At 38.1% G+C, this 13,788-nt stretch overlaps 1 protein-coding gene across 3 annotated transcripts in view; it reads left to right on the top strand.

Annotated features, from left to right (window-relative positions):
* Nucleotides 1-13,788, top strand: part of RPS6KC1 (ribosomal protein S6 kinase C1) — a 111,844-nt gene that overhangs the window by 87,410 nt on the left and 10,646 nt on the right. For all 3 annotated transcript variants that reach the window (XM_050950213.1, XM_050950215.1, XM_050950212.1), the window contains 2 exons: nucleotides 1,260-2,846; nucleotides 3,118-3,207. In XM_050950213.1, the coding sequence (XP_050806170.1) occupies nucleotides 1,260-2,846; nucleotides 3,118-3,207 (1,677 nt within the window). The remainder of the gene's footprint in view (nucleotides 1-1,259; nucleotides 2,847-3,117; nucleotides 3,208-13,788) is intronic.

Genomic DNA, 13,788 nt, shown 5'->3' with positions numbered 1-13,788 from the left:
ATAGCAGCCTTCAACTACTTGAAGGGGGGTTCCAAGAGGATGGAACTAAGCTGTTTTCAGTGATGGCAGAACAAGGAGCAATGGTCTCAAGTTGCAGTGGGGGAGGTCTAGGTTGGATATTAGGAAAAACTATTTCACTAGGAGGGTGATGAAGCACTGGAATGGGTTACCTAGGGAGGTGGTAGAATCTCCATCCTTAGAGGTTTTTAAGGCCCAGCTTTACAAACCTCTGGCTGGGGTGATTTAGTTAGGATTGGTCCTGCTTTGAGCAGGGGGTTGGACTAGATGACCTCCTGAGGTCTTTTCCAATGATAATCTTCTATGATTCTATTATTCTAGTATCATCTAATTTCATTTTGTGCAACCTTCTGCTTTGTACCCATGATCTGTAATTGTTTATAACAAGCATTAATAGAATTTTCAAGCTTTTGAAGAGTAACAGTCCAATTGTATTATTTCCAAAGCTTATCTGCAGCCAAGTACTGTAACTTTCTTGGACTTCTCAGAGATGAGAGAACTGGGCTTAGTTTGGGACAGAGACAGATGCTCTGTCTTATTTCTTCCTCTTTAGCCATAGATTCTGATATTTGTTACTGAAGTGTATTGATTAAAATCCACCTGCCTCCCCCAGCAAAAAAAATGGCATAATATAGCAAGGTATCAGGGAAGAAATCTTAACTTGGCAAGAAATCCTGATTTAACAGACCAATAAGATATCTTCAAAAAGCAAGAGAAGAAATATCTGTATCTGTATCCTACTATTAGGGAGTGGAGGGGCACTAATATCCACAAAACGGAAGAGGGGGGAAACCTAGAACTTGATAATGATTCCTCCTTTATTCCATCCCTCCTTTTTTCCTCCCCTGATGTCACATAGAAGATTGGAGCTGTGATTCAGAATCATCTCAGGAAATGCAGAATGTTTGTGGGGAACCTTAAATTTTCTCTGATTCTTGATGTGTCCGGAAGAGCAGTTGTAATCCTGAAACAACTTGGTTAGAGACAGCTCTGTAGGATTTTAAACATTCTTTCTATTTTAATAATCTAAGATGATGCTACTAACATGAATGTATTAATAAATTTGTTTGAACTATGAATTAAGTCGACAGGGTCCCTCTAGCTATTCTCTATTGAAATAGCAGTTATAACCTCCTTTAATTGGCATAAGGAAGTAATTTACACTTGTGTATTTTATATCATAATGAAACAGTTTTTTAGTTCTGAGTTAAATTGTGATTTTTCTTTTTCTTCTTTTGCAGGAGGCAAACTGTGGTCTTACATCAGTAAATTCTTAAACAGAAGCCCCGAAGAAAGCTTTGAAATCCATGAACTCAAAAGTTCTACTAAAATTCACCTGCAGCTGCCAACCCCTAGCCCTACAGAAATCAGCAGTAGTGTTGACTCCAGAGGAAGCAGTGGGGGGAACGTGCTGAGAGTTATACCACTGAAGAGCAGCCTTACACCAAGTTCTCAAGATGAGAGTAGTAACCAGGAAGATGGTCAAGAAGGTTCTCCCAAATGGACAGATTCTGGGTCAAGTTCAGAAGAAGAATGCACTATTAGTTATTTAACATTATGCAATGAATATGGGCAAGAAAAAATTGATCCTGGCTCTTTAAATGAGGAACCTATGTTGAAACCAGGGGGAGAAGATCTTAAAACCAAAGAGTTAGGATGTTTACAGGCACATACTTTAGTTGGCAATGATAGCTTCAGCTCTCAGATCACCTCTCAGGAGCTAAAGTTTTTCACTGAAGATGCTGACCTGGAAATACTTAGTCCTATTAGGATATCAGACTCATTAAGTAAATCCAAGCACAGCCCTATGGAATTCTTCAGAATAGACAGTAAAGACAGCACCAGTGAACTTCTGGGGCTTGATTTTGGAGATAAATTGTATAGCTTAAAATCAGAATCTTTAAAGCCATTTTTTTCTGTACCAGATCATAACAGGAGTCTTGAAACCATGGAAAGCAAGGTGGGCTTTAGAGCCCAGGACACAATAAGCCGTGGTTCCAATGACTCTGTGCCGGTAATTTCTTTTAAGGATGCTGCTTTTGATGATGTAAGTAGTGCTGATGAAGGAAGGCCTGATCTTCTGATAAATTTACCTGGTGTATCTGAGAAACTGGAAGAAGCACCAGTGGTTAGGCCCAAAAAGCTTACAAAGACTGATGTAAACATCTTGGAAAGCAAACTGTTAGAAACTCCTGATGTCTTACAATTAAATAATAGTACAGAGCAATGCAAAGCACTTGATCAAAAGTTGAATCATGTGGTGCCAGAATTGGGCCATCCTTCTAGCAAGGAATCGGAAGGACAATATGATGTCACTCAGGAAATTGTCGGGACACTATTTATGTCTGACATTGACCTGGCTAGTTCAGAAGATGTGGCTCAGTTTCAAGGACTCGGAGCAATTTCTTCCTCATCATTAAATGCAGCAAGCACAGAAGAAAATTTCTTATTTATTTCTAACTCACTCTCAGGTGCTAAAGAGCATAGCTTAGATGGAGGCAATGTAAGAAATCAAGAAATGTTGCTATTTTCTGATCAAACGGAAGACTTTGGTAAAGAGAGAACAAACTCTGCTCTCTTACCAAAAGTTGAAAGCAAAGAGACAGTAGTGGAGGACAAGAGTGAAATAGCACTAGAAGGAGAGAAGGAAATACATCACATTTTTCAGGACCTCGACAAAAGACTAGCACTAACCTCCAGATTTTACATCCCAGAGGGTTGCATTCAAAGATGGGCAGCTGAAATGGTTGTAGCCCTTGATGCTTTACATAGAGAAGGAATTGTGTGCCGCGATTTGAACCCAAACAACGTCTTATTGAATGATAGAGGTCAGGAACTTTTGCAAATGCATTTCTTTTTATTCGCTGTTGCTTCCAATTAAGTGGGTAGGCGTTTTATCTTGTAATTAGTATCTTCATTTCCTGTCTAGAGCTTCATTATCAGTGCAGCAAATTCACCCCCAGTAATAGCTTCTAGTACTTAATGATGCCATTATTCTTAATGATACTGTTTTTAGCTACAAAAGGAGTAATTACAGTTCACTTCTGTAGAAAATGGAAGGGAAAAATGTTTTGATTTCTCCTGTCGTTTTGTTTTTAGGACACATTCAGCTAACGTATTTTAGCAGGTGGAGTGAGGTTGAAGATTCCTGTGACAACGATGCCATGGAGAGAATGTATTGTGCCCCAGGTTAGAGCAATCACCTAAAATGTTTCACTTGGAAAACAGATTAGCAGGTTTCATTTTCTCATGGAGCCTACATAACATATTTCTCTTTGGGACCTCAAGTTCAAGCAATATTTGATAGGATTTTTTCCAATTATCTTAGAATCTGAAAGAGCTGATAACTATACCACTGTTCAACCGACCTGTAGTTTGATATGTTATGTAGCTCCTCTATAAAAGGTTATTGCACTAAACTTCTTGTTTTTTAGAAAACATTTTGTTTTCCTTAGGATATTTCCAGTTTCAGTGAGGGTATGCCTGATCCCTGAAAAGGGCAATTTAAGAAAAAAAAGCAGTTCAGACTGAACATACCACAGAAAGATTTTAAAAATACAAACTTAACAAACATACAATAATAAGAGAAACATAAATCTTATAACAGCTTTAAATATAAAATTGTAACAAACATACAAATGTGTGAGGCATTTGTGATGAGCAAAATTGGAAATAATTTAGAGATTGGTATGTTTTCTCAGAACCATTTTTATTAAACCCAATGGGATAAAATGTGCATCTTAGTTTTTCTGGTAAATCCTGTGCTTCAAACTGAAAACTGCTAATTTTATTTAGTGGCCAAGTGGTAATGCCTGGCAAAAACGAAATGGCTAAACAGTTTCACTTATGAAATTTTGAAAACAAGAGGTTATAAACTAGCTTTAAAAACATACAACAAAAACCTCAAATTACTTTAGTGGCTGAGATTTTTTCACTTGTGAGTTCTGTCCAGACATGAACAGTTTCGAGATGTTTGAGCAAAATCTATTCAGCTGTTTGAGCTCTCTGTGAAAGGGGAAAACTTCCTTCCTTTAAAATTTAAAATGCCCTGTACACTTCCTGCTGAATTCACACACAGGTTGAACTTTGAAACTTGCCATGCAGGGGGTCCATAACTAAGGCATATACATAGTCAGTGACCACGCTTGATAAAGATTGGTTGAATAATAAAGTTATAAACAATTTAAAAGATGGCTTCAGAACTTAGCATTGAGAAGCACTTCACTCTGTGAGTTAGTCCCCCCCTAAAATCAAATGGAGTAAGGGGCTATGCAGTGTGAATAGATGGTAGAATATGGGCCATTGGCATCTGCTAAAACTTGAATTCGGACCTCCCCACTGTGACATTGCACTTTGTCTCTGCCCAACCTGACTTGCACAGAAGGTGCTGCTGGGCCAGCTTACAGGAGGAAGATTGTACATGTCTCTGAATCACAGCCAAATACTTCTTTGTATTTTCAAACAATGCAAAACACCTCACTACCTTAACCTCAGGAACAGGAAAATCTCCAGATCTCTGGTGCCAATTGGGGATGCTGGGGGAGGGAGCAAATGCCTCCTCTCAAGGCTTCTGCATTGGTCAAAGTTCCATAGGCCACGGAGCTGGTGGGGGCCTTTCCTGACCGTTTTTAAGCACTGCTTCCATGTTAAATCAGTTTGGCTACTGCCACAGGAGCCTGAAACATTGCTCTGGCTGCATGGTTCCAATGCTGCTGAAATTTGACCTGGCCGGAAGAAGGCACACTTTGCGATGGCTGGACCAAATTTCAGTGAGTGGCATTGCGACCAGGTGCACAGAGTCACATTACTACTCAAATTTGGCCTGGCTGCTCCTCCATCCAGATGGAGGGGCAGTCAGGCGAAATGATGTTGTTGAGAGGAAACATAAGGAGTCCTTTCCTGTGAGGCAGAGTGCAGGGGAGTCAGCCGAGAACTCGGCTTTTGGTGGCACTGGTTCATGCACTGTATGGGTAAGAGAGAGGGGAGACTCTGAGTATGTCTACGCTGCAATTAAACCCCCGCAGCTGGCCCATGTCTGCTGACTCTGGCTCACAGGGCTTGGACAGTGGGGCTGTAAAATTGCAGTGTAAATATTTAGGTTCAGACTAAAGCTTGAGCTCTGGGACCCCAGTAGGGGGAGGATCCCAGAGCTCCCACCTGAGCCCAAATGGCTGCACCGCAATTTTACAGCCCTGCGGCCTAAGCTTGGCAAGCTCAAGTCAGCTGACACAGTTTAGCCGCAGGTGCTTAACATACTCTTTCTGAAGACATACCCTCTCTGGCTGACGGAGACCTGGGGTCTGTGCAGGGAAAGGACAAGTGGGGTACCTGCTGGGGGGAGCGGGAGTGGAATTTGCCCCAGCAAGAAATACCTGAACTGGTGCCACTGCTGCAGATCTCCTCATTTTAGAGTTCCAGCAATTTCTGTCCCTTTTTTAAAGATGAAAAACACTTTCTGTTGGCACAGTGCATCCATCACAGTGCAAACAATGTGCTGCTGCCTTGGTAGCCCAGCCTTGCAGGAAGTTTTCTTCAACAGAACAGTAGTGGTAGCAAAGATCGAAACTCATCCTTTCCCATGACCTTGCCTTAATGAGGTGTGAACTTCAAAGCCTAACTATCCATTTTAATGACTATGCTATTGGAGGCCTTCTCTGCCCCTATACGCTCTAAACAACCAGGTGTTAACCGAGCAGTTGGAATAACATTTAAAAATCACAAAATGCAAGAGTTAAAGCTTCCTGCACTATCATTAACTCTGCTTCAGTGCACGTTGGTAGTATTGATCTGGAGTTTTTTGGCTAAGCATCCAGTCCTGCATTTGGACCTTTGCATTTGTGGAGCCTCACTGGAACAATGCATGGGTGCAAGTGTGTGTCTGCACATATTTATCCAGTGATAGGATAGGGGTCTCCATGTGTAAATATTATATATGTGCAAGTACTGAGTTAACGTTGCTGTAGGATTCTTAGCTTCCACAATTCCTGATTATTAATATTTTCTGTGCAAAATGTAACAATGCATTAATGTATTGGTTTGGAAATTAATATTGCATATATTGTAAATGTTTGCTGTAACTTAACAAGAGAGAGTTGCTTTGAGTGGAGGAACACTTTATTTTGAGTAGTAGCCTCATAGTTGTACCTGGAAATAACCAATGTCACTCAGTTCAAACTTGGTCCTGAGAGCTCCCCCTATGTAATCATGCTCCCAAACTACTTGCTCATCATTAGACAGCTAATTTCAGTCTACTTCCTTCAGGTCCAGGAACACTCCAAGATTATGGCTGCTTGAACGATCATCATTCTATTGAGGACTCACGTCTCTGCTCTATCAGGACAGCATGTTCCCCCCTTCTTTGGATAGTCTATTTTAAAATACTACTTGCACTCCACTACATTGTGAGAAACTGTTCTTTTAAGTTACTTGCTTCAGTGACACATTGCAATCTAAGGAGAGATCTTCTATCAAAACATGGCCATCAAGATTCTATTATAGATACTATACAAATTACTTATTCTTGATGCAATTCTTCATTTGTATCAATTTTGGACATAGTTTCATCAACAGAAATGGCAGAAAATGGATCTGAAAGTTTAACATGTAGCAGGATATCAACAACTTAAAATCAGACTGCTATGTGAGAAGTCTAAAAAATTTTCAACTCGTGTGGCTACAAGTAACACTGGAGATGAGAGAGAGAATCTCTGTTGATTCAGTAGGTTTACTTTGATTGATTATTTCCACATTTATAGTCAGCTAATTTCCCTGATTGTGTGAGTCTTTCACAATAGTCATAGAATCATAGAAATTTAGGACTGGAAGGGACCTCAAGAGGTCTTCTAGTCCAGTGCCCTTCACTCATGGAAGAACTAAGTATTATCCAGACCAACCATGACAGGTGTTTTTCTAACTTGCTCCTTAAAATCTCTAATGACGGAGATTCCACAACCTCCCTAGTCCATTTATTCCAGTGCTCAATTACCCTGACAGTTACGAAGTTTTTCCTAATGTTCAACCTAAATCGTCCTTGCTCCAATTTAAGCCCATTGTTTCTTGTCCTATCTTCAGAGGTTTAAAGAATAACTTCTCTCCTTCCTCGTTGTAACAACCTTTTATGTACTTGAAAAGTATTATCATGCCCCCTCACCCCCAGTCTTCTCTTCTCTACACTAAACAAACCCAATTTTTTCAGTCTTCCCTCATAGGTCATGTTTTCTAGACCTATAATCATTTTTGCTGCTCTTCTCTGGATTTTTCTAATTTGTCCACATCTTTCCTAAAATGTGGTGCCCAGAATGGGACTCCAGTTGAGGCCTAATCAGCACGGAGTAGAGTAGAATTACTTCTTGTGTCTTGCTTACAACACTCCTGCCAATACATCCAAGAATGTTTGCTTTTTTTGCAACAGCGTTGTGCTGTTGATCATATTTATCTTGTGATCCATTAGGACCCCCAGATTCCTTTCCACAGTACTCTTTCCTAGGCGGTCATTTCCCTTTTTGTATGTGTGCAACTGATGGTTCCTTCCTAAGTGAAATACTTTGCATTTGTCCTTATTGAATGTCATCCTACTTCTTTCAGACCATTTCTCCAGTTTGTTTTGATCATTGTAAATTTTAATCCTATCCTCCAAAGCACTTTTGACCACTCCCAACCTGGTATCATCCGTAACTTTATAAGTGTACTCTCTATGCCAGTATCTAAATAATTTATGAAGATATTGAACAGAACTGGACCCAGAACTGATCTCTGTGGGACCCCACTCGATATGCCCTTCCAGCTTGACTGTGAACCACTCATAACTACTCTCTAGGAATGGTTTTCCAACTAGTTATGCACCCATTTTATAGTAGCTCCATCTAGGTTGTATTTCCATAGTTTGTTTATGAGATAGTCATACGAGACAGTAACAAAAGCTTTACTAAAGTTAAAATATACCACATCTACTGCTCTCTCCCTCTCCTCATCCACAAGGCTTGTTACCCTGTCAGAGAAAGCTATTAGCTTGGTTTGACAGGTTTTGTTCTTGACAAATCCATGTTGACTGTTACTTACCACCTTATTATCTTCTAAGTGTTTGCAAATTGATTGCTTCATTGTTTGCTCCATTATCTTTCGGGGTACTGAAGTTAAGATGACTGGTCTGTAATTCCACAAGTTGTCGTTATTCCCCTTTTTATAGATGGGCATTATATTTGCCCTTTTCTTGTCCTCCATAATCTCTCCCATCTTCCATGACTTTTAGAAGATAATTGCTAATGGCTCAGATATCGCCTCAGTCAGCTCCTTGAGTATTCTATGATGTATTTCATCAGGCCCTGGTGACTTGAAGACATCTAACTTTTCTAAGTAATTTTTAACTTATTCTTTCCTATTTTAGCCTCTGATCGTACCTCGTTTTCACCGGCATTCACTATGTTATATGTCCAATTGCTACTAACCTTTTTGGTGAAAACTGAAACAAAAAGGTCATTTAGCACTTCTGCCATTTCCACATTTTCTGTTGTTGTGTTTCCTCATTGAGTAGTGGGCCTAGCTGGTCACTGGTTTTCTTCCTCAATGGCATGGGGGAGAAGGAGAGTAATATTTAAAAAGAAGACATAGCAAATTGAATTGCATTGTTATGCAGGTTGTGAGAAAGCTAAAAAGATTTTTTTTGATTGGCCTGATTTCCAGGCTTGGTCTCTTTTTAAGCTTAACTTTTTATGTAGTGTCCAGTGTATCCATCACTGTAGTATCTGAAGGAAGAATTAGATTGTCAGAAGCTCTTTCTTTACCAATGTATGAGCATACCAGAATCTACCCACTGGAATGGCATTTTCGTATTAAAGTTCTCTTTGGGGACAGTGGTCACTGCAGGATCAAGGCCTAAGAAATCACTCTAAAAACTGGGTATTGAACACCAGAGTATAGAACAGTATCTATTTTTTATATAAAATACCAACACTATTGTAGAAACAGCCATCATAGCCTTTAGAGTATGAAAAACAAGCAATTGTCATCTCACACAGTCACGTTTCATCTCATCTCTTGATGGGTTTTAGTGAATGTATAAAATATATTGTTTTCCTGTCATTTGTTTAGATAGACAGATAGATTAAAAATAAAGGAAAGAGCTTCTTACTAATGGTAAAGCAGCAATAAAATGGAAAAACAAAGATTTAAAAAGTTCCACAGGATATCCTTGTGACAACATAGTCAACTTTATGTAAAATAGCAATATAATTTTATATCTTGCATACATTAAAACTCTCTTTCAGAAGAGAGAAATATTTTAGAAGAAGGTACATTTCTCACAGTTGACCACCAGGTGGCATTGTACCATTAATGGATTTATGCTGTTGACTGGCTGGCACCCTCCCTTGCCTTACTTTCGATAAGATCTACAGAGTGAAGAAGAGCTTTGTTGTAATTATTTGCATAACAAGAACTGTACTCTCAAGCTTTGTGAGTTATAGTGCGTTCTCCCATGGTATACATGGTTAAAAGCCGAAAGTCCCTTAGCTCCTTGGGTAGATCTACTTTAATAAAGTTCAGACTGAAATAAATAATGCAATAACAAAGGTATCTGCAGATACTTAAAAGTAGTGCCTGTATTATACTTTGATTAATAACCAACCCAAATCTTTGCTGTCCGCCCATGATAAGTCAGATTTTCTTTCTTTGAACTATAAGGGAAATGACGATAACTCATTTGATAATTAATTCCTCATAAACTCAGCACCATTAAGAGTAAAAAATGTGGATTTGTTTTGGCCAAGATTAATGTACTATAAGTAATGAATGTGTTTAACTAACAAATTATAAGCCCACAGATGAGAATTTTCAGTGCATTAACTCTGAAGTGCATAATGTTTTCTTACGATCCCCCTTTTTACATTATTTTTTGTTTTCTAAATAGTTTTAAAATGTGCTAAGCTGCTGACATTTGAATAAAATGTAAAGTTGTCGGCAGATCATGATGAGAATGATTCACTTCTGTTTAAACAGCCCTTTGCTCTCAGTGCCCCCTGAGAACTCTTATCACATATTTGTCCACAAAAAAGAAAAAAAAAACCAACTCCCCCCACACAACCTATTATCTCCCCCACACCCCTCGGCCCCACGCTTTATAATATAGCAGTGTAACTTTTTTATCTCTTGGTTAATGTGCCTTGGTATTTTGAGGGGGGAAAAATTCCAGTAACAGATTCAATTTACAAGGACAGAAACTTGAGCAAATGCCAAGCTAGCAGGGGGGCCATTATTCTGCTCTATAAATAAGTTTGAAAAAGAAACACACGCACACGCGCACACACACACACACACACACACACACCCCTGTGAATCAACATGTTTTGGTCAAAGTGAGGGGAAAGCAAGATAGATACATTTTTGAAATGCAAATGATCACCTTCTGTTATTTAAGTACAGTTTTTGCCCACTTGATCTTAGATTTGAAGAGTCATTACTATTTAAATAATGCAGTAATCATACTACACTCTTGGTAGGACATAGATAACCACAAGTTTATAAAACTAAAACTGGAACTTTTTAAAGGCCCTTGCCATTGTTTGTTTATATCTGTGAAAAAAGCCAAAACATGGAAGGCTGCAGCTGCAGCCATATCAGGAGCATCTGGAGCCAGACCTGATCAAGATTAGGTTTTGTTGATAAAGCAAAAACAAGTCGTTTTGATATATTTTGTATCTCTGAATTCTAAAGCAAAGTGCAGCAGAAAAAATCTACTGCTTTAACACATGTGAATGTGCATCTTGTACCCCACCCCCTCATACTGCAGGATGAACTGATTTATTTTAAATCAAGGCGATTTTAAATCATGATTTAAAGCGTTGATTTAAATCATCTATTTTAATCAACTTTTCCATTTGAACTTCATTTATTTTCTAAAGAAAGGTGCATTCTTCCTGGTTGATACAACCATTAAAACATGTTGATTTACAGCTAAGTAGAGCCTTTACACTAGATTTGGTACACCTTTTTGCTACCTAGTCATGTCATATATGATGGTGTTTCCTGGAGTCAGAAGCCAGATCCCAGTGACTGTGATGACTTTACAGTCTCTTGCACCAGTAGCACAGCCTCTGGGACCCCCCACAGGATCAAGCCTTTAATACAGTACATGACCTGTTGTGCCATATTAATAAAGCTTGACCTCAGAAGTTCAGATTTTTTCCCCCCCTTCTTTGGTTCTTTCTTTATAAACTATAAATCAAAGTTTTTGGTAGTCTCCTGGATTCCGCATATTTATCTTTTTATTTTAATGTTTTCAGAGATTTTGCCCTTACCATATTTTATAATGATTTCAGATTATTTTTGAAACAGGTTTATTTTTAAAAAGAAAAGCTTATTATTATAACGTAAAGAACAAAATAAAAATCTAATTTAAATAAAAAATAAATAATTGATTTTTTTTTTTTAATCCACCCTGCCATATTGTATACGTCAAACATCCAAATCCCCCTGCTAGTTAGAAGGGAAAAGTCCTGTCTAGTCCAGAGGGCTAGATTTGACGGCTGCAACATTGTAGACTGAAATGCGATGGGCTTTTCTGAAGAAATAAGAAAATCCAATACTACTTTTTCGCAACAGGATTGCAGTATGTAAATTTATGATTCACCTCAGATATCACCCCACCATACAAAGATGGCATTATTTTCATTGGTATATCACAGCTGTGAAATCTAGCCCTCTAATAATGCAATGAGAGAACAGATGAGTTATGAAGGCCCATTTCTCCCACCTGCACTTTATTTTCCTAACAGTGAATCTTGAGTAAGCTGAGCATATAGAAAGACCGACACCTCGTTGGGAATTATGTAGTTAGATCTCCTTGCTGGCTTGAAAATCTCATCAGTTTCTCTTGTATGATATGTGAAGGAGATAGACAGTCTTAGTCACATACCCTCATGTTTTTGATGACTTCACAAGCCACTTGATGTAATCTAGACCTCATGTGCATGCTATATTCTCTGAATATGGATGCACACAAGTATATCAGTATATTTGGTTTGATCTAAACAAAGCCTACCAACATAAAAGTTTTGTAGATAAAAATTTTAGTCCAATAAAGCACAAATTGCTTCACACCACAAGTTGATCTCCATGCTCCCAGATGTGAAATGGCAACTTCACTTTTGCTGTTAGACAGTTTCCCATAAGGAAGAAACATGCGGCTGATGGTTGGGAGAACACAATATTAATAAAAGTGAAAAATATCAGCAACATTGGTCTTTATGGCATGATGTTTATTTGCTGGACAAATATATCCCGCCCCACTTGTCCAATTACCTGAAGCCTTGTGTATATAACTTTCAATGTGAGGTTGCTGATATTCATTAAATACTACTGTTCTGTATTGTAGCAATTTCATTTGGAGTAAATTGTTTCAGAAATGAAATTAAAATATCATTGACCCCTAGAAATCAAAGGGAGGTTGGTCTAATGGTTATTGTGAGAGACTAAACTCCATGGATTCTATTTCTGACTTTGCCATTGACTTTCTCTGTGAACTTTTATATACTGTTGTGGTCCTAAATGTAAAGGAGAAAGTAGAAATGGAGGATAAAGACATTCTGAGCGGTGAAGACTAACTTGAATGTAAGAAACATTGATTTTAAGAAACAAGATTTGTGAAGAGTTACTTTAAAATAATTTAGACCAACTGAATGCAGAGGTAGGTTCTGGAATGTCAGAGAAAATATTGATTTATTGTCAAGTGGGAAATAAAATACTGTTCTTAAAGACACCAAAGTTCCAGAAAGAAAACAGATCAGCTCCAAAATCCCATGCACACAGGGGAGAGGAATTGTTGAAAGGAATGGATTTGCAGAGATTATTAAACATTTTCCAGAAATAACTTGTTCTTAAGGCATATTTTAAAGTAGCTCTTTTCAGACAACGTATGTTCTTGCACTGCACTCTTGCAGGAGCAATACTTTAAGCAGCGAGACATTTAGAATGCTCTTTGACTTGTGAAAATCAGTCATTTGCTTTACAATTATTTTAATTTGCCTGCAACAAAATCCAGTTAATAGTTCCAGGAGAAATGTAATTCCCAAAGGAGACATTTGTATTAGGTTGGGCATAAGACTTGAAATTAATAAAGAAGATTGCTTTGTAATATAAGTGGAAGTAGCTGAAGGGGTAAAGATCATGTTGGGTGTGAGGTTTACCTGCTTTTTGATAATACAATGGTAAAAAGTCCTGATGTCCTATGTCACCTGACTTTTAGAGGAAGTTTTAATTCCATTTTGAGTTGTTAACAGGAAGAAAAAACATAATCCCGTCTATTACAATTAACCTTCTTCCTTAAGTGAATGAGGAAATTGCTTCTAAAGAGGAACACAGATACCTGTATACTTTTAAATATCTAAATATGTAGGTTCCTATTTTTGTACGCAAATTAATCTTGTTAGATGTTCGTTTGACTTGCCTCACTAATTTAATGTTTAAAGACCATGATATACCTTTGATATGTAAGTATCAATGGTCTGTGTTTTATAAATTGCAAGGACTTCAGCAGAGCATTATGACCAAATCACTTATGTGATGTGGTATTTAGTTACTGTATCTTACGAGATCTTGGCTGATCCAATCTGTGTGGAGTAAATTGGCTTTGGTTCCTTTTATTTGGTTCTTTGCAAATGTTTCTTTACATTTATAATACTAAACTAAAATACAAAGCTTTTAAATTAGGAAAAATAAGGCAAATAGATTTTCTGGGCTATACATGGCAGCAGAGAATGGTAAACACCATGTCTATAA

This window comes from Gopherus flavomarginatus, chromosome 4 (assembly GCF_025201925.1).
Source record: "Gopherus flavomarginatus isolate rGopFla2 chromosome 4, rGopFla2.mat.asm, whole genome shotgun sequence".
Lineage (NCBI taxonomy): Eukaryota > Metazoa > Chordata > Testudines > Testudinidae > Gopherus > Gopherus flavomarginatus.
This window is presented reverse-complemented; position numbering and strand designations above follow the sequence as displayed.